This window comes from Polypterus senegalus, chromosome 10, assembly GCF_016835505.1.
Source record: "Polypterus senegalus isolate Bchr_013 chromosome 10, ASM1683550v1, whole genome shotgun sequence".
Lineage (NCBI taxonomy): Eukaryota > Metazoa > Chordata > Cladistia > Polypteriformes > Polypteridae > Polypterus > Polypterus senegalus.
In genome coordinates, this window is record NC_053163.1 from 43,960,503 (window position 1) to 43,982,577 (window position 22,075).

The window sequence follows — 22,075 nt, forward strand, 5'->3', positions numbered from 1 at the left end:
TCAGTGTCCACAATACCACTTGTACCTGCTGTACGTGTTCCTCCCACATGCTGGAAAAGATAATAACATCATCCAGGTAAGCAGCACTGTATAAGCTATGGGGCCGAAGCACTTTGTCCACCAGATGCTGAAAGGTGGCAGGGGCCCAGTGTAACCCAAATGGAAGGACACGATACTGCAAATGTCCGCTAGGGGTGCTAAACGCGGTCTCCTCCTTTGCAGAATCCATTAAGTGAACCTGCCATTACCACTTTGTCATATCGAGGGTGGTCAAGAATTTGGCGTGTCCTAGCTGTTCGAGGAGGTCATCCATGCACAGCATTGGATTAGCGTTGAACAGGGATACCTGGTTAAGGCGACAGACGTCATTACAAAATCTATCAGGCTTTCCAACCAATATGATAGGACTGGACCAGTGACTATGACTCTCCTCTACCACACCTAGTTCCAGCATCCATTTGATCTCCAGCTCCACTTCAGTTCTTTTTGCCTCCAGAAGGCGAAATGGGCATTCTCAGACTATTATCCCGGGTTCAGTCACTATGTCATGCACAACCAGTGATGTCCGCCCTGGGTTTTCGTTCACTACCTCATGAATAGCCGAGATTGCTGCTTACAGCTCTCGGCGTTGAAGGGTGGTCAAATCAGGACTAAAGTTAAGGTCAGATTTGCGAGTGAAGAGTGAGCGGGGCTGTCCGGAAGAGGGATCCCTATCCTCAAATGCTGAGAAGCCCGTAGAGGCTTGTGGGACTTCCCTGTATGCAAAAAGAACGAGGGGGGTGAGCTGATCCCAGTTCCTTCCGTCCACACTGACCACCTTACGAAGCAACTGCATGAGAGTCTGGTTGAACCGCTCCACTAAACCATCGGTTGAGGATGATACACCGAGGATTTTAAATGTTTAATTCTCAGCTACTTAGCTGTCTCCCTGAAAGTTTCCGAGATGAAGGGTGTCCCTTGATCTGTAAAAATTCCTTTAGGGGTGCTGACATGCAAGAAGACCCCTACTAATTCCCGTGCAATAGCCTTATTAGTAACTGAACGCAACGGAACAGCTTCAGGATATTGGGTGGCATAATCCACCAGGACCATTATATATTTATGGCCCAGAGCTGAGGGTTCCAGGGATCCCATTAGGTCAACCCTGACACGTTCGAACGGAACATCAGCTAGGGGTAGAGGAGCGAGAAGTCCCTTTTCAGAATCTGCTGCAATTGATATTCCGGGCAGGACATGTGACTGTGACTGTGAGCATGAATGGGCCTTGTGAAAGACTGGTTGTTCATCAAAGGTTAGTTCCTATGTTGTGCTCAGTGCTGTTTGGATATGCTCTGGCCCAGTGCATCTCTGAATGAAACGGACAGGATTTGAGAATTTATATACATATATATATATATATTACTATATGGTGACTGACTGACTAATAGATCAATGCACAGCCTAAACTGCTGGAGCTAGAAATGTGAAATTTGGACAGTAGATACTTTTTGTGACGTAGGCACCCACTAAGAAGGGATTTTTCAAAATTCAACCCCTGAGGGGGAGAAAAGTGGGGGTTAAACTTTTTTAAAGTGATGCTCATATATCAGAAACTACTTAACTGCGAAACACAAAAATTGGTATAGACACTTCAATAAAAAAAAATAAACGCATATTTTGGGATTTTTTTGAAATTCAACCCCAGCAGGGTTAATACAGGATGTGGAAGTTTGTATGGAAAAAAAAATGAAAATAAGACTTTGGTCTTCAAACTTGATAAATATGCTCTACAACAGAAATAAATAAATGCGTATTTTGATTTTCAAAAATTAACCCCTGAGGGGGTAAAAAGGAGGCTTAAACATTTTTAAACTAACATCCGTATATTAGAAATTACTTCACTGAGTTACGCAAGAATTAGTATACAGACTCTTCAATACTTAGAAATAAACACATATTTTAATACTTAAATAAGCATTATTTATTAGCTACTAAGAATTGTAACAAAATAATAGTTGTAGTGTTTGTACCACCACTGTCTCTGACTGTATAAGCAGCAGCATAGCGCTGGCTGCTTCATTATAAATGTGACATTTGACTGTTTAGGCAACACGTTTGTGCGTTCGATATTACTTTCAGTTCTATCTTCTAATTTATAAAACTGTACTTTTCAGTGAAAATCAGTCGCAAAATCGCTTTAGCTGTCGCGTCCTCTGGGATACACTTCTAGAAGTGGGCAAGACTGCAAATACTTCTTTTAAGTTTCCTTTCAACCTGATACATGTAGAGACCCCTTTATGTAATATTTCCAGGCAAAGTAGCAATGCAGAAGTGCTGTGACATACTAATCTTATTGTTTGGGATTAAAGCACTATGGCACAATAAAGGAGGTATTGAAGCTCTCAATAGAAACCTTCAGGACATGAGGAATAATAATAAGGTGATGGGTAGAGTTACAGTGTTGTTAGCGGCAATTTTCGTCAAATATTACCAGTAGTGCCCAGAGGAACACGGGCAGATGAAGTCAAAGCATATTTTAAGAGAACTTATCTGTGGGCATCAGTGACCAAACAAACTCACCAAAAATATGAGGGTCCATCTAAGAGGTAATGTTTTCCCTGGTCAGTTTCCAGACCTGTTGCTCAAAATAGGGGATGCCAATTTTCCAGAATCAGATGGTAAACTCGCCATCCTTTCAGAACTGTATTCCATCATGACAATGTCTTATTAAATTCTTTTGAAGTGGCTTTAATGGAATACAAATCGGTAGATTCAGTGCTAAATATGTATGATGCTACAAACTATCCCGTTGAATCTCTTAATACGCTTAAACCACCGGGGCCTCCCAACCCATAGGCTCATTTTGAAAGTGGGTGCTCCAGTGATGTTCCTGTGAAACCTACGCCCACCCAAACTCTGTAATGGAACCAGGCTGCAGGTAATATCATTAAAAACCAATATTATCAAGGCCACAGTGCTGACCGGTTTCAGAGCTTGCATTGAAGTCAATAGTTGACCATGCCATTCTCTGTACATCATCGCAAGGTCCAAATTCTTAAAAAAACTCTTAAAAAAAAGCTATATGTGTCCATTTCTGCAGCTCGTTCACATGTGACAATTGTGTGTGCAACGCTTGATTCTTTCAAGGTGTAGAGATCAAAATATGAATCACACAGATGTGCCTTTATACATAAAATATATATAATTTCACAACTTTTTCTAAAACATTTTGTGTCTTAGTGGGTTTGTTTTTCAGGCATATAGGCTTCATCCTCCCAAATGCAGGTGATCACTAGTGGAGAAGAATAGGACAATTAAACTGTGATGACCCAAGTCCAAATCTGTTCAATTGCCAGTCTACGTGTTTGTTCATCAAATGCTATCAGTGTAATGTAATGTGTCAATAAGAAATAAGAAGTCAGTTCATACCTGTTCTAAAATTATCTGTCTCCTGCACAAGGCGTATTCTCACCTGGAAAAAGCTGGCAGCACCATGAGGATTATATTTTATTTTTTGATTTTCCCAGTGCCTCCAATACCATGCAGCCATCTCTGTTAAAGGGTAAACTCAGAGATATGCAGATGGATGACCCTATGGTGTCCTGGATAATGTACTATCTGTCAAGCAGACCACAATTTGTGAGACTCAAGGACTGTGTTTCTGACAGGGATGTGTGCAACACGATCACCACAAGGAGCAGTTCTGTTTCCTCTTCTTCTCACTCTGTATACCTCAGACTTAAATATAAGAACAGGTCATGTCAATTGCAGAAATTCACAGATGTTTCTGCACAAATGGGGTGCATCGATAAGGGGGAAGAGAAGGAGGACAGGAGTCAGGTGGAGAACTTTATTTCTTGGTGCAAAAAGCAAAACCAAGGAATGTCCAGTCACTATTCAGGGAGTAGATGTCAAGGTGGTGCACAGTGCACTCTTATAACTACTTAGTGGTCCAGATTAATGACCAACTGTACATGAAAGGGCAAAGCAGGCTTTTTTAATATGAGTAGTGAAATCCTTCACATCTTCTGTGGTGTGCTGGGCTGGGTAACATCACTTCAGAAGAGGCTCACTGAATCAACAAGCTAACTGGAAGGGCAAGCTCAGTTTTAGAACGTACTCTGTTCCCCCTGGAGGTAGTACCGAAGAGAAAATGAAGACAAAACTGAGTGCCATTATGAATAATGCTGCACATCCTCTCTCTGTCACACTACCACTGAGTACTTTCAGCCAATTAAATATTTATCGGAAGTGTCTCAAGAAACTACTGGGGCTCCTTTATACCAATAGAAATACATTTGTATAATGCCTAACTGCAACTGGGACTGCCAAGTCATGAGTTTTTTTTTCTTCTATTTTTCTTCCATTGTATTCATTCTGGTATGTGTTCAGACCAAACTGTGTATATTTATTTACTTACTTATCTACCTATTTATGTATTTATTTATTTAAAGTGCTCCCTTCTTTCCTAACATTGTGTCTCATATTGTGTCTAATATAAAAGGAACAAAGTTTATTTCATTTTTTGAACTGAATATAAAAGGGGACCAAAACTTATGGGTAGGTCAGCAGATTTGCAACCCAATAATTTAATGTAGTACTAAGGAATAAGAAATCAGTTGATACAAATCTTTATATCATTCTTGTCTTTCATAATATATGAAGGCCAACTCCTCACTTACTTTCTCTTTTTGAAAAATTTAAGTTCACTCAACAAAAGTTCAACACCAGATTTTAATTAGGATAGGTGTATTACCTGTATTTCAGAGATTGAAGATTTGTTGAGCGAACTCAAATTGTTTACAGCACTTGACCTACCTTGCTTTAGTTCTACTTCAAACTAACCATTAAAGTGAAGGTTTGTCCTTTTTATATTATGGAAGACAAGAATTATATCAAGCACATCTCAACTGATTTAATTTTCCTTACTGTTACATTAAATTATAGGGGGGAGCAAATCTGATGACTATTGTACCCATTAGTTTTGGTACCCCCTTTATTTTTAGTAAATAAAAAAAGGAAATGCAGATGAAATAGTGATCCTAAATAAAATCTGGTGTTAAACTTTTGTTGATGGAAAATTAAATTGCTCAAGAAAAGAAAGTGAAATGAAGGAGACATTGAATTGGATACAAATCTTGCAGCAAACGATGGCTATAAAAAGCCATACTTTTAGTCAGTTCTGAGTTATGGAGTAAACTATGAGTGTTCCCATTTGGAGGTGGGGAAGGAGGTGTGCCTCACGATTGGCTGGTTAGCACTGAGTGCTCCCATTTGCTAGAAGAACAAACTCCTGTGATTATCTCACTGTTTTCACTCTCAAACAATTTGCTATAATCACACAGTAGTGCTGACATACCTCCAATGAAATTTCAGCCAGCTTAGTCACTTCTGTTGTCCATAGTGCATTGCGATTTTCGTTTAGTGGTGAGAATGTCCAAGAAAAAGTAGTTTAAGTTTCAGCATACAGATATAATTATAATTAGAATGGCACACATTTATAAAATGCAGAACTGGTTTACTCAGCTACTTTTACCATTTTTCTGTAAAAATAAAAAATAAAATATATACTTATATATGTTTTTTTTTTATTATTTTTAAAACAGTCATCTCTTAAGGACACCGTGGAATTTACGATGGCAAGCAGAGACATCTGCAAGGCGTTTTGGAAATTGTGTGTTGAATATCATGCCTTCTTCAGGCTTTCAGAAGAGCCTAAAATAAAACAGAAGTCTATTTTTTACAGTAGAGGATCTTCTTTCACATACAGGTACAGCAGAGTAAATAAGCAATAGTTTTAACCTAAATTTCAGGTGGTACAATGAAGCACTGAAAACTACAAATGTAATAAAGAAAGTATTGTTTATCATTTATACAGTACATTTAACTACATTTCAACAGAAGTGCTTGAGTTTAAGTGCAAAAAGGATAATTATTGCTCTCTATCAAAGAGTTTCTTTACTTCATTTTTGAGCTGGTTTTCCTGGCAAGAGTCGGAGTGGCAAAATGCCAAGTTGGAAACAAGTTGGAAAGGTCACCCTTTCAACAAAAACAATCCCCTCTTTTAATAGGGAGAATTTACAGGCACTCCCAGACCAGGCAAATAATATAATCCCTCTAGCATGTAGGGCTGAGCTGATTGTTAATGACATTGTTCATAACTGATTGGCTGGTGACATCATCAATGTAAATAAACATTGTCAATTTGCTCCAGACATTTGCAGAAATCTTGAAAACGCAATATATGCCTGGAAATATAGATAGTAAGGGTCAGTAAGGTAATGTGCACTAAACTATTTATAATCTTATAAAAGAGAACTATTTTTAAATTGGTTCAAAATTTAAATGGAAGCCATTGAGGTGATTTAAGAATTATATATTCTAAGTTCTTGTTATGATTCTTTCTGCCATGTTGAAAATTTCTGTAGAGTAGTAAGTGAATGATTCAAACAGCCATACTATAAACCTTAATAATAAGGTTTTGTTTGGGGAAAAATGAAAAAGCTTCCTTATCAAGATTTTACAGTATTATAAGATGGTTATGGGCAGGTTTCAAAATGTGTTTGAACATGATAGCCAAAGGTGAAAATCATGGCAAAGATAACATTTAAATTTAGAATGGATTAAACTAAAGAAAATTTCAACTTTTCCTGCGGTGGGCTGGCACCCTGCCCAGGGATTTGTTCCTGCCTTGCATCCTGTGTTGGCTGGGATTGGCTCAGCGGGTTGGACGATGGATGGATGGAAATGTCAACCTTTTTGAGTTTATTTAATATTGCCTTGCAGAGTGCCGTTACCATATGGAAATAACTCTTTTTATGAATTTAAGCAAAAATAATTATAATGTGTCTACTATTTTACATAAATAAAGCAATTAGTCAATGACATAATTTATGAAGTGGCATTATCATTACATTACATCTCCGCTAAATAGATAATTGTAATATCTTTTAGTGGACGAACCCAGAAGCAACTTTTAGAGTGCATGGAAGAAGAAGATAGGAAATGCCTGCCATTTGAAAGGTAATGATATTATAGTTTACAATCACCTCTATTTTATGCTTTTGCTTTTAACAAGAAATAATGTCCCTGAATTTAACTAAATTCAAATTTATGATGGATTGAATGCTATTTTAGTGTTTGCATGTTTACTAAATACATGTTAAAATATCAATGATTAGGTTTTTTAAATTAATTTAAAGAAAATACACTTTCTGATCTTATTTTTGAACAGTTATTTTTTTTGTACTTTCTGGATGTCTGAATCATTTGGTAAGTGAGAGATCACTAGCTCATCTGAGCTCTGTTATGTTTACTATATGGTTCATACAGCCTCTAATTCTAGCTCAGCATTGTACTAAAAAGTCTCCTGTGACTGGTTGTAGGTTCCCTTTCATTCTGCAATCTTCAGGGCTTTTATTATTTGAATTTCCAAACCTGATTAATCGATTTTAGGATTGTGGGAGGTGGTTAAACTTAAACATTTACTTATTTAGTAGTTATTCTGTCATACTTGAAGAGAAAGATAAGATAAACAGTTAATGTCATGTGTGTGAATCAGGTCAAAAAGCTTATTAGATTTCTCCAGGCCCACTGTAATTGGTCTATGACAACTAATCATTTACTTGTGAGTGACATAGCTCTGGGCAGTGCAGTTTAGACAAACAGCCAGGCTGAAACCGAAGTCAACAGGATGGCTTTTCCTTAGAGCAAACATCTTCAACAACATCTGTGAACAATATGGAATATTTATTTCTTGTTTAAAAAGCCATTATTGTTGAGATTATATGGAATTTAAATCTCAGGGATGTTGTACTTGATTTTGTTTTTGATTGAGGTGTTTCATATTTACTGTCATATATGTTTGTAATTTATAATAAAAAAAGTTCTTGGCATTATGTAGGGAAATTGAAAAACATGAAAGACAAAAAAAGCATTAGAATATATTAATCTAACTACTGTTTAGTTAAATTGGTGAAACAAATACATCATTAAGACACAAACAATACATTATTTAATACAATAGTGTAATCTAATGTTTTAACTGATGCTAAAATGGAAATCACCCAGGAGATGCTTTACAGCACTTAGATAGTAATAATTTTAAAGTTGTGTGGTGAAAGAATAGCCAGTGCTTATTCCAACAAATTCATACAAGTATTCATATACTGACTGGAGAAAAATGAGAGAATAAGATGATAGAAAGAGCCTCCACATGCTTTGATTTCAGTGGTACTGAGGGTGCAGCTTCCTCATTTCCTCAGACTTGACTGACCTAGGCCCATTGTTCATGGCAGGAGTGAATCCCGACAACAGTGGGATCCTTCTTGCTCATGGATAGTGTTTGAGCATGTCCTTTCACAGATGATATTGAACGCTTATTGTCTGCTTGCTAATGTTACTGGAGCTTGTCATACGCCCTCCCAGATGATGCAAATGGTACAACTTGTGAGCTGCCTTTGATGGGTGTTGTTTTTCATCCTGACAGTGTCTAGCACACCCCCCTTCAAGGAGCAATGCTCCACTGAGGTGGATGGTTTAGTCCCCAACAGCTCAACCATGCAACAAGTTGAACCAGGTTATATGGTACCGGTGGAGGAATAAAGTCACAACTGACACTGGCATATTGAATAACCAACAACACGGTCCAACTGTGCCAGCTGTCGGAGATGGCTGGGTTGGCGACCCGGCCGGGCTGCCCAGAAGGACCAGAGGAGGGCTTGCGCCTTCCCCAGACCATGTGGGGGTGACCACGTTGCTTGCTTACGGGGACAACATGTACAGAGCTTTGAAGCTCAACCCTGTAGGGGCTGTGGTAATTGCCAGGGGGCGTCCCGGTGCCTTTGGAGCCCTGGACCTCAGCACTTCCGCCACACACGGAAATGCTAGGGGGAAGAGGACCGGGCACACCCGGAGTGCTTCCAGGTTTCGCCTGTGTGGCGGAAGTGCTGGCGGAAGAGTGTCAGGAAGCACCTGGAGCACATCTGGGCGTGTATATAATGGGCCGCCTCCCTCCATTCAATGGCTGGAGTCGGGTGGAAGAGGACAGAGCCCGGAGGAGAGGTGTGGAGGTGGACCAGAAGAGGCATTGTGAGGCCAGGACTTGAAGGGTAATTGGTGCTGCGACACTGGGTTTGTGCTCACTTTATTGTAAATATAGTGTAAAATAAACGTGTGTCGTGTTAAAACATCATGTCTACCTGTCTGTGTCCGGGCTGTTCCCCACAATGGCATCCCAGATGGGATTCTCTGCCTGGTGCAAGGCAGGGACCCCAAAAAAATAATTTTGTGGGCAGTCCGGAACAGCAGGTAAGCCCACACACGCGCCGCCAGGGCGGCGCACGCACAACCCCCCGGGAGAAGGGAGAAGATGGCGGTGGACTGGAAGTCCCTACCCGTGACAGGCAAGGCATTGGATGGTGTGTCTTGCGTGCCCGCCAATGATTGGACAGAGCCGGGCCCAAGGAACGTCCGTCCCAAGCAAGGGGAGGGCCAGATGCAACCCGGAAGTGAGCTCCACAGGGCGAAGCTGGCGAGTATGACTGATCAAACGGTAAGTCATCCATCGGCTAACGCTCTGTTTGTGCCTGTGGCCTGGCGTAAACTGGAGGTTTCCCTTCGAGCCAGTTCTACAGGTTATACATGACCTTCGAGACTGCTTAGTCAAACTAAAGAGAACGGTGATCGTGCCACGTCAGGGGGCTGAGCAACGCAGCGCTGGAATCTTTGGCCGGAGATTCGTGGCAGCTCAGGTGAGTAGGACGTGCGCCGTAGATGGAAAAGGAGAAGCGAGTAAATGTGTCCCGCTTTCGTGTGGTTCCGGTGACCGAGTAGCCGCAACTTCGACAGTGGAGGTGACGAGGCGGGTTGATCGCCTGGTAGGAGTGGTGCCTGGATGCCGGCTGATGAGTGCCGTGGGTCCTAGTGCACTACCGCCGACACCAGCGTCAGCTTCATGTCACTCCACAGGGGTGCAGACGGCAAGGGGTATCTTCCTTTCCTGTAGGGAGACTCAAGCCATCAGGGTACCCCAAATGAGAGGGAAGAACCCGGAGAAAGATCTTCCCACAAAGTGAGACATGAGCCCGTGAGCTCACGTACGGAGATGATGGTGTCCATGCAGCATCTCCGCCCCTGTTTCTGCTGTTTGGATTACAGGACCGAATCCTGATTTAGCAGTAGGACCTGCTTCGTGGGAAATCTGCCCTCGCGGAACTGACCGCTCTGCCCGACGAGTCTTCGCTGGCGATGGGGCTGTGTCGCAACCAGCTGGGGGCCAGACTCAGGCAGTATGCTTTGAAGGACCGGGAGGTGGCACGTACGTCCTCCGGGCCATAAGGGGAAAAACTGCCCTGGATCAGAGGAGCATCATGGGAGAAGAGCAAGGAGGCTTGCAAGTGGAACACAAAGCATTGGTACTCTGAAATGGAGATTCAAATATCAAATGAAGATCATCCACTGCAAATTCGAGAATGCTTTCTTTCTTCTTCTAAGCATAGCCATCACTGATGCCTTGCCTTTGAGGCTACTCAATAGGCAATCAATAAGGAGAAAAGGGAGTGCCGTAAACATATAGCTGGTAATCTTTGCACTTACATAGATCAAGCTGCATTTACCTGTTGAGCTGGCGCATTACTTCTAGAACTGGCTTGACTGCACACGAGGAAAGTCATCTATGAGGCTGAAGGAGAGGAAGATAATCCTTGGATCAAGGAATGCAGATGATGAAGACTGATTGGAGAAAATATTTTACAGTACAACAACAATCTTGTTTTTTCTATAGCTCATATAAAGAATGTACCTCAAGATCCTATACAAGTTGACTAATAAAAAAGAAAAACAAATTAAAAACAAAATGGAAATGAGTAAATGGCATGCCAAAAGTAGTAAAAGAGAATATATCAATACACACTTACATACCATAGATAAAAATGATAAATAATGTAGTAATTTTTTTATAGATTTGTTTTTAAGTCTCTAATGATAATTACAAAACTACAGTTAGATGGCTGGGAAGGGCATAAAAAAATTCTGGGGGTAAAATGAGGAAAAAAAATTGCAGGGGATCCAAAGCCAAAAGACTGTCAAGTCCCCACTGGGAATTCTACCTCACATAAATGCTCTTAAGCAGTTTTAACTGTTTTTTAGGCTTCATCCTAGAAAATATGATACAGTCTCACTGACTTTCAGAGATCTAAATATCACTATTGGCTGCACTGTTCTTTGATCAGGTGGTCGGATGGTGGCACAAAATGTACTACAGAAAACTGGAAAAGAAGCAGAGAAAAGCAGACATTGATTAATGAGGCCAATGATATTTCTATGCATACATATTCTATTAGAAGCAGAATAAACATACTGCTATTAATAAGCCAAATTTAAAAATGAGTTTTTAGTTTTTAAAATGTTTCTCGGTATTAACTTGGTGTATCTCTGTCAGTAAAGTACACAAGAATTTTGGTGTATAAAAGCAAAAAGCTGCCTCACCACTTCTATTATGCTTAGCCCTTGGTGTAATAAGCAAGCCACTATTAGAAGATTTAAGGTTACAACTGGAAATATGAAGACAGTGATACATATATATATATATATATATATATATATATATATATATATATATATATATATAATTTCTTGTTCGCGAAATGGTGTAAATTATTACTTTTAATTAAGCCTTGTTTCAGTTAGGTACATTACAGTAAAACTAAACAATATGACAACTTGTAATTATGAGCAGTATTTTTGTTTTCTTTCATGCCATATGTATTATTTAAAAATATTTTTGTACTTATTTATTAGCTAAAGTATGTATTTTAAGGAAATTTTATTTATTTAAGTATTTTATGGTCACTGAACAATAAGCCTACAGAATTTCATTTTATTAAAAAAATTAACAGTTATCACCTGTGGTCTATAGTTTAATTATAAAAATACACTTTAATATAGGACATAAAACTCCTGTTTGTTTGGTTATGCAGATGAAAGGGATAAAGAAAAAACATCAAGATTGCAATTGGCCAATCAAGTATCATGAAATTGGTGATTGGTATTGGCCTTATGCGCCGTCATTGCAGAGTAATGTTTCACTCACTGATAACATCATTAATGTAAAATATCTTACTAGTACAGGGGTGCCCAATGCGTCGATCGCGATCGACCGGTAGATCGCAAAGGTAGTGCAGGTATATCGCGTTGCATTCAAAAAAACATTTTTTTTAAACATTAGTCTATCATATATCCTCCCTATGACATTTGTCACTTGATTGACATACAGGGCAGCCAGTTTGAGATCTCTTCTCTTCTAACACACTGGTCATCCCGCATGCACGATCAAACGCGCAAGCTACTGCAAAACTCCGGCTGTGATCTAGTTAGCCTTCCAAATTATATCGATTAAAGAAGGTATTAATAAAATATTGTTTGGGGAGAGTATGGGCTGGATGTGGAATTGGAAGAAGATTTTTTTCTCACAATGTCACAATTGAAGTGCATTTGTCTGATCTATCAATCTATCATTATTATAATACCTGCACAATTATAATATTCTAGCAAGGGTTTATAGTAAATATTAGACCTAAGGCAACATAGTCATAAACGATGTACAGTATTACCATAGAGATTTTTACAATACAGCATTATTGAAAGACTGTGACAGGAAATCTCTTATTTAAAACAGATCGGGACATATATTTTTTCTGTATGTGTGTAGTTTTCTCTAAGGTAAATATCAAGATTCATAACGATTGTAAGAGCCATTCTTAGAAAGTAATGTTAAAGTTAGACTTATTTAAGTGTTTACATTATTTCAGTAATAGATTACCAGTTTCTTATAGTTACATAGAATTACCCCCTGTAAATTAACATGAGATAGAACTTTCTTAGCTATCTTTAGAAAACAGAGTGTTAATTAAGCCAATTAGGAAATAGACGTACTGCTATCATGGACTATTAGATATGCCTATAAAGAGGAGATGACATATAGTTTTCTGACTGTGCTTAATGTACTTGTGTGCTTTAACATGCTTGGCATGCTTAAAGTGCAGAAAGTACAAATTGTATGACCAAACTTAGAGAATGAAATTAGATATAAAAGCCTTGAACAGAACTTTTCTTAAACAAGAACTTTTTTTTAATATCAATTTTCTCCATTTGTGTATGAACTCTTTTGCTTTTAAATTTTTACTAAAACTTTTAAAACGAAGATATTTGGTCTGTGGAATTATTTGAACACGTGTTACACTATTCCCTGAATCATCCTATGAAGCAAACTAAAAGCTCCAGAACTGCATTATACATATGTTTTTATATATTAGTTAAACATCTATCACATTTTGGTTACTAAAATATTCAACATTACTTTGGCTTCAAAAACCTAACAAACAACATAAATTTAGTGTTTGCTGTAGGATTTGAAAAAGAAATTTTAACTTTCCCACCCAAGGATAGTCAATTTTAGTGTAGAAATTAAGTGAATTTTAAGTAGGCCAAGTAATGATTATTCTTACCTTTGACAATGTCGGAAATTAACTAAATAATTCAACAAGGCTCATATTTTATTTACCTTACCTTTCTCTGTTGTAGGAGGAGGTCCTACAGCCTTTAAACATGTATCAAGGTAACTGAAGCACAATTGCTTTAGAAGTAGAATAATACAATTCATGAATAAAAACAAAAATTATAGAAGTACAGTATAATCAATGCATATATATATTGACATATAAGACTGGATTCAGTCAGACTAGACAAAACTATAACATATACAGTAAATAGCTGTACAAAATGGGTGTCTTGTAATATTTCATACTATCACCTGGGCAATATCATTTAATCTTTTCTTTATATAAATTTGTGCGCTGTCACTCTAGTTTTAGCAGGATCGACATACCAAGAATACTCCCTTATCCAGTGCCTTGCACAATATTGCAGTTAGATAGGATTTCCCAGTTTTGTTTTTCAATCCAAGCATGATCAGGTTGTATTTTTGGATAAGAAGCACTTTTTCTTGCTTGTTAAAGTCAAGCACATATTCAAGGCTTTGCTAAATATTTCTTAAATATTCATCTATGTGACACTCATTGTTACCATAATCAAACTCTTCACAGAAACTGGCAGTCTCTCTTACTCTTTCTAAACCTGCATTAGATTTTATGTTGGAAGCAGTCGTGTTCTCATTAGAAGGTTTCTAAAGACTCATACTTTGACGTCTTTTAGGCAGCGTTATTTGTAAGGATGAAGAATTTTTTTTTAAAATTTTTACAAAGTGCAGGTTTTGAAGGAGAAAATGATGACCAGTAGCCAGCTGGAAGTCATTTTGTAGTGCTCTGGTAGTGCTTTTCCTTTCCCTCCATGCAAAAAAGGAGCAAATACTAGTTCTGCTGTTGGTTAATGTCCTTCTACGGTCCATTAAGTGTTCCCCTAATTTCTCTGAGAGTATATATTGACATAAAAGACTGGGCACAGATAGACTAGACCAGGGGTCTCCAACCTTTTTTCCCCTGAGAGCTACTTTTAGAAAATGAAAATGGCCGAGAGCTACTCATGTTTTCTAATGTTTATTCTCATAGCTTTTTTCAAGGCAAACAAACCAAATAAGCTTGTTTTGCCTGAACATTTACAAAATGTTCACAACTCAATTTTGCATTAAAACATCACAAAAAATATTTAGTTCGCCTACAAGTGCATTTTGTATGTCTATGCATTTTCTAGTGTATCTCACACTATTGATTTAAAACATGAATGCTGTCAAAACAAAACAATGCAATTCCAAATACACAGTGTCACAAGAACGAGACATTGACAGATAAAGAGTTGGGGCAGCCACCCGTATATTGTGGTATCCTGGCTGCAAAAGTCGTTTTTCTTAGCAAAATACAGGGCAATGAAGTGCATACAACCGAGTCCAAAACAAGACTGAGGAAACAAAGGAAAAGGGGCAGGTTTTAAAGGGGGAGACAGGAAGTGAGGTCGTATGGATCTGGTCTTCCTCCATTGGCTCGTAGCCGGAGGTGACATCAGAGGGACTGGAGCAGGTGTGGCCGACTTCCATTGGCTCAGTCCCGGAAGTGATGTCAGGAGATCCAGGTGAAATCCCCCGGGGATGGTCTACAGGCAAGGGAGAAAAAGAGTCAGTGCACTCTGCCACACCCCGGCATGCCTCCGAACTGCCTTCACTCAAGCCCTTTAGCTGCCTCCCATGCGCACGTGTGTGACAACAGATATTACTTATTCCTTTGTCATTTTGTTCCCTGTCACTGTTTCACTTTATTCACATGTCCAGTTGCAGGTGTGATGTGTTTTTCAGTGAGTCAGATGACTGGCACTGCATGGATTCAACAAGAGAGACAGGGTTATGGTGGAGTGCAGCTACTTAGGTTGACTCTTATGGAGTTATTTAAATGTTAGTCTGTCAGTCGTGTTCTGAACTTTGACTTCATGACATTCATGTCAGACTCACAGAGGTAAAAAAAAGCAGACATTTTCAGAGCTGTTTGGTGAAGATTCTTATAGTTATCTGGCTGTATCAGCTCCAGAAATGCTGAGAATGCTGCTGAGACTTTAACTGCACATTATTTTTAATATAATATTATATATAATATATAAAATCCAATGTCTGTCTGTGCACTTTTCATGAGAGAACTACATAACAGATTTAGATCAGGTTTTTTTCTAAAATTTGCTTGAGCATTCTGGTTGAATTTGCGACTTCTCTTATCACACTAAGAATCAGAGTTCGCTGGCGGTACTGATTTATTTGCGAGATTCCAAGAAACACGCAATGGGTGGAAGGGAAGGGGCCTTCCTCACTCACTCGCCAGCTTAACTCCGCTTAGTTAGCGAACGAGAGAAGAATTGAATTCAACTTTACTTGATACAGTACTAGCAAGAAGTAGTGTGTTAAAGAAGTAATGAAAAAGAAAAGGAAACATTTTGAAAATAACGTAACATGATTGTCAATGTAATTGTTTTGTCACTGTTGTGAGTGATGAGTGTTGCTGTTATATATATATATATATACAGTATATATATACACACACATTTAAACATATATATATACATATATATACACATATATATATACAGTATACATATCTACATATACACACATACATATACATACACACACATATATACACACAAATACATATATATATATACATATACACACACAAAGTTTAAATAGAAGGAATTTTTATTTAGTCGACAGAAATATCTTTGGTAGGAATGTAAGTTAAATGTAGACATCATTGCATACATTTTTCTTCACCATAGAAATGTAAAGAGGAAATTCGCCTTACATTCCAACCAAAGATATTTGTGTCGACTAAATAGAACTTGAAAAGATATATTTTTTCGAAAGTGATCGCGCAATTCAGATCGAGTTGACGCGCACTACATCGAGCCCGCGTGCTATTGTGGTTTCATCTGCTTGCCTCAATAAGTCACCCTCCCCTCGCTCTTACTTTTTTACCATTCATCTAATGATTACACTGAGTATAGCTTTACCAAAACAATCATTGATGGCGAATAAAGTATCCATTATACATAAAGCTTCAATTGGTGATCTGTCTTTCTGCGTTAACCGCATATTTTTTCATACGTCTCAAACCAAGGAGATGCGAGGGTAAAATGAATCGGGAAGCGCTGATATATATGTATGTGTGTATATATATATGTATGTATATATATATTGAAATAGTTTTACTGTGAAATAATGCAAAGAGTACGCGACACGTGTTTCGCCCTAATTTTGGGATCATCAGGCGTACATACTCAGTGCACCCCCTCTCAGGAATCAAATCTCGGACGTCAGCGCTAGAGGCGAAGCCTCTTCCATTGCGCCACGGCGTGTGGTTTGTCTATTTGAGAGTATGTAGATCGGGGTATATATATATGCAGCGGAGAAGTAGTGTGTTAAAGAAGTTATGAAAAAGAAAAGGGAACATTTTAAAAATAACGTAACATGATTGTCAATATACAGTAATTGTGAGTGTTATGAGTGCTGCTGTCATCAAGGATTTGATTATCATTATTTGTTTCAATCAGGGTCGTATTTGTATGATGTGTTGTGTTCAAGTTACATTCCGTGTTTGTCAATCGTTGTAAAGATAACAGGTTTCATTCATCGATTCGTTTCTTACTGCATCAATAAACAGCTCGTCTTCCTCTTTATCTGAGACGTGACACACTGCATGCACGGGTTTTTTTTTACACTGTCTTCCTTTAGCAGGACATTGACTTTTTCCACCGTGTGCTTTGTTTCCGCAGTAGTTGCACTTATGAATATGCTTGTGTGTGTCACACGCTTCATATTTTTTTGCTGCCTTCTCAATTGTGTAATTCGGTTTTTGTTCAGCACTCTTTGGAACTGTTGCTTTTTGTCTGTGCACTGCGTCAGTTCACGTGAGCCACTCGGTGTACATGCATCGAAGGCTCCCAGCTGTGCTGGTGCCATCTCGTACGATGTCCACGGTTGTATTTAATGTTAGCTAAGACCCGGCACTTAAAAGTTTCTCTTGCAGTTTCGCTGAGTTTGTGCCAAACACCACCCTGACCATCTCATCTTCGTCTGCATAAGCACAGTCCTTCACCCGTAAATATTTAGCAGCAGTGTTTCTATTGGATTGCTGCTGACGGGCGGCCTTATATGGGCAACACTAAATTAGGAGTTACGCCTCCCACGGCCATCGAGCAGAAGTCTATTATAGTATATGGACGAAAAAATAGGTTCCAGTTATGACCATTACGCGTAGAATTTCTAAATGAAACCTGCCCAACTTTTGTAAGTAAGCTATAAGAAATGAGCCTGCCAAATTTCAGCCTTCTACCTACACGCGAAGTTGGAGAATTATTGATGAGGTAGCGAGTCAGTGAGTGAGTGAGTGAGTGAGTCAGTGAGGGCTTTGCCTTTTATTAGTATAGATTTAAAATAAAGTTATACTTAGGTCTTGATGAGTTTGAGTCCGGATCATCTCTTAAGTGTATGCTACATTAAAAAGATAGATTGCAATTCATTGCGTGATATGATTTTTTGGAAAGATCGCCCACCCCTAATTTGACTAATTAAGTTTTCAAATTTATGTAGTATTCATTAACCCTTTGGCGAGCTACTTGGATAGGGGTTCTGAGCTATCGGTAGCTCGCAAGCGACGTGTTGGAGACCCCTGGACTAGACAGACAAACATATTACATATAAACTGGGTGTTATCAGAGTTCTAATTTATCTCGCCACATTGCAATGGATGATTTCCAATGTTGTGTGGAATTGTTGCTTTGTTGTTGTTACATGCTCAAGTAGATGATTATTCATACGTTGAAATGCAATGTTACTCCTTGCTTCTTGATCCTTTTTTTGTGGTGTTCTGTGATGCTGCTGTCTCAGCTTGCTTTCTGCTTTTAGGACCTTTGCTGGGCATTCTGCAACTTAGGGAAAAGCATTATGCCTTGTAGTTTATGTGCTGAAGTAATGACTACTTATCCTTCAGACTGGCTCACTGTTTAGTTTGGCAAACTAGATCTCAGCTTTCAGGTTCACAAAGAGAAGAAGGCTTTGGAGAGTATTGTAACATTATTATACAGAAGTGAAATTGGTCTCTATTATGCTCATAGTAAATCATAATTTTTCTTTGGAAAAACAGTTTTAAAATATTTGTACAATGTTAAAATAAATCAAAATTTAAAATAGTAATCTTTATCATTTTTAATTTTTAGGAAGCACTGCAAAACACTTTATGATTCCCGACATTATAGATCATCTCCAGATCTTCTAACAAATTCATCAAAACAGGTATTGTTACAGCATTTTTTTCATACCTCCTTATTTTGGATGTTAGTTATGTGGTCTAATTTCTTAAAGGTAAAAAACTACATATTATATGTTAATGTAATAATACAGTGTATATTGCTAAATAATGGCAAATGTCATGGAAATTGGTTTCTTAGACATGCCTAAAATATTCATTTTATGTTATGTTTTAATTGACTGAGTGTATGCATGAATACAGTCTGCAATAAACTGCCTTCCTGGCCAGGGTAGATTAAATACAGCTCCATTACCCTGCAATCCAGTTTTGTATTCAGAAAATGAATAAATACATAGTTTAGTAGAGACACATGAAGTAGTAAGTAATCAGGTTTGTTTGTTTCATAAATAAATGTAACAGTGTTTAAATTCATTGATGTTTTGTCCTATAGGCTCATATGGTGAACCTTTATATTTGTTTTTGTGTACACATCACCAAAATGCTTCAAATCCCATACACTTACCACTCTGTGGTCAGATACATAACTTCCATTTAGCACCCCCTTCCCTTTTTTATCTTTAAACTCATGCAATTAGACAAAGTGAAAGAACAAGTAGGAGAAAGAGCTACACTTTTAACTATGTGCTATAATTAATAAATTTTATTGTAGCTCCTGCCATACAAGAAAATTAAATGTGGGTTTGTAAACCATGACCATACAACTTGATAATGTTACAGGGCTCCATACTGTGACTAAAATGTTTGCAAATGTAACCAGAAATAGGCTTTGGTAATTATTATTTCTACTCAGTGGTGAATTAAATCATTAATACTTTAAACTAATTATATTGTAAAAGATACAAAATGCCATTTTTTTTATTGTTGAGCGGATGTGCTGTTAGTGTCGGTAGGGGGAGAGATTCATCCATGAACATTTGTGAACTGCATTCTACTAAAGGCTGATTTATACTTGACATGTCTGTGCTGGGCGTGAAGGTTATGTGGAGACATACATTTTTTCAACTGTGCGGCGTGTTTGACATGACATCTGTGTATCCCAAATGTTGAATATCAAGGAGTGGCTAATTACGCTTGTGGCAAAAGAATGAACAAAGGGCTGAATATGCAACAGATCATCAGAATGCAAGGAAGACATGAAAAACATTAGAAATGCATCTGCCCATCATGCAGGTCCAATGTTATGAAGACATCTGTGCCCAAAGGAATTCATTTTTCCTTTCTGACTTGGCACAGGTACACTAAGGAGAGACTGTAGTCCATCTCCTGTCCATGCATCTTTGCATGCCATTCCTCTTTTGATTAACGCATATTCCATGCAAAATGCCAGCCTGTCTATAAGTAAACATGTACATGCAGCTGCCTGCATGCTGTTTCCTCACACACAACAATGTTGAGAAGTCTGCATTTTAAAGTTGCAGGTGTATTACTTTATTGTCATTTTACTGGAGTGTTTTCTGCAATTGAAAACAGTAAATTTTGTTAAAATGTTATCAAAAATGCCACTTACTAGCATTTTATTCAGTCATTATGCTGTGTGCGCTACATGTTCTGTTAACAATAACTTCTTCAATGGGAGGTCATCAACAAAGAGACATGGAAAAACAGATTTAGTAAAATAACAATAGTTATAATTAATAATTCATTACTTGACACCCACAAGCTCTGTACAAAGACCAATAAAAGACAAATCGTTAAAATGAATGCACTAATCCACTTTTATTGCATATGTGGTCCCTTGCTCTTAAACATTTACTTTTTCTGGGAAAAAAAAAACATTTCCACAGGAAAGGTTTTGTTGTGGAACTCAAATTTCACCTCACATATAAGTGATTAAAATCATGTGACTTAAATAGTTTAAGTTCTATCAAAAATGGCTTGCCTGTCACAACCACCCCTTTAAATTGGGGGATGATCTTATTTTCAGAGCAGGTATTATTATCCTATAAAAAGTTCTTGTATATTACATGCACAGTTGATCAAATGTTTTTTAAAAAACTTGTAGAATGCATTAATGGTTTTGGTCTCGTCCGATGCAAAAGATGGACGTCTGAAGTAGAGCTCCGCTAGCAGTGGTGCTATTTTTCATATTATTTGCTTATTATTCTGAGATATCCTGTATTTATTCAACCTGAGAGGGACTGCTACAGTATATGTAAGCACATATAAACATGGCCAACAAGAAGGGGGGTTCGAAAAAATCGAAAACGAAAGCTACATCCAAGCTGCGATCAGCAAGCCCTAGTTCAAGATACGGCCTATCAGAGACAGACCTGGATCAGATGGGCAAAAGCGCAGACTCCTCGGGACCACGGTCCGCTACATCATCGCTGGCTGAGAGCGAAAAGGGGAGCGAAGGTGCGATCGTGAGTGCAGATGTGGATAGCTCACCGATTGGAGAAGATTACCTGAAACTGGAAAGGGCCGGGAAGTCCGCGGCTTCAGTTACGCAATTACGCGAGCCTGGAGCAGCGGGGACACCGGCTTCAGCAAAGTCTGCTGCTTCATCTACGGTACAAGAAGGCACAATTGAACTATCTGAACTGAAAGTGTTGCTCGCTGAGCTCACGCAAGATATAAAGAAAAGCGAGAAGGCTAATGAGAAAGCAACGGCAAAGGCACTTGAGAGACTGAAACAGGAATTGAAACAGGAGATGAAACAGGCCAATGAATGGCTGCGACATGAATTCCAACAGGCAAATGAAAGGCTGCGACAGGAATTCCAACAGGCAAATGAAAGGCTGCGTCAAGAGGTACAACTTGAGCTTCGACAGGTGCTGGGTAAAATTGAAGAGCGCATTCAGAAAAACTCGGTTAAACTGAGCACGCTTGCTGATCAATTGGAGCATCTTAAGGAGACATTCACAATCGGATCGAAATGGCGAACATTTAGCTACCAGTGCCGAGGAAAGAGCAGTAAATGTCAGTTCCGAATGTAAAAAACTCGGAGAAAAACTTGGAGACAGACTGGCTGCTTTAGAAGATGGGAGTAGAAGGTATAATGTCAGAATTGAAGGTCTGCCGGAGAATCGAGAAAGTTCAAACCCTGTGAAATTCGCAGCTGAACTTTTTTCTAAAATAATCGGGGGCGACTTTAAAGCAGAATCTGAGATAGCAGCGCTTACACGTCGCTGATCAAACACCGTCAGACCCGACCAAGATCTTTTATAGTTCGTTTTGAACGATTATCATTTAAGCTAGAGGTGATGGCACTCCTCAGAAACAAGGAAGATATTATATATGAAAATAACCACATTCGTATCTTCCCTGACTTCTCTCCAGCAACAGCTATTAAACGCGCAGCCTTCTATAATATTAAACAGCGGCTACGGCAAGCC

The 22,075-nt window shown here is 38.6% G+C and overlaps 1 protein-coding gene across 2 annotated transcripts in view; it reads left to right on the forward strand.

Moving 5' to 3' along the window:
- Positions 1-22,075, forward strand: part of LOC120537112 (FERM domain-containing protein 7-like) — a 292,132-nt gene that overhangs the window by 231,580 nt on the left and 38,477 nt on the right. For both annotated transcript variants that reach the window (XM_039765773.1, XM_039765774.1), the window contains 3 exons: positions 5,586-5,749; positions 6,934-7,002; positions 18,688-18,763. In XM_039765773.1, the coding sequence (XP_039621707.1) occupies positions 5,586-5,749; positions 6,934-7,002; positions 18,688-18,763 (309 nt within the window). The remainder of the gene's footprint in view (positions 1-5,585; positions 5,750-6,933; positions 7,003-18,687; positions 18,764-22,075) is intronic.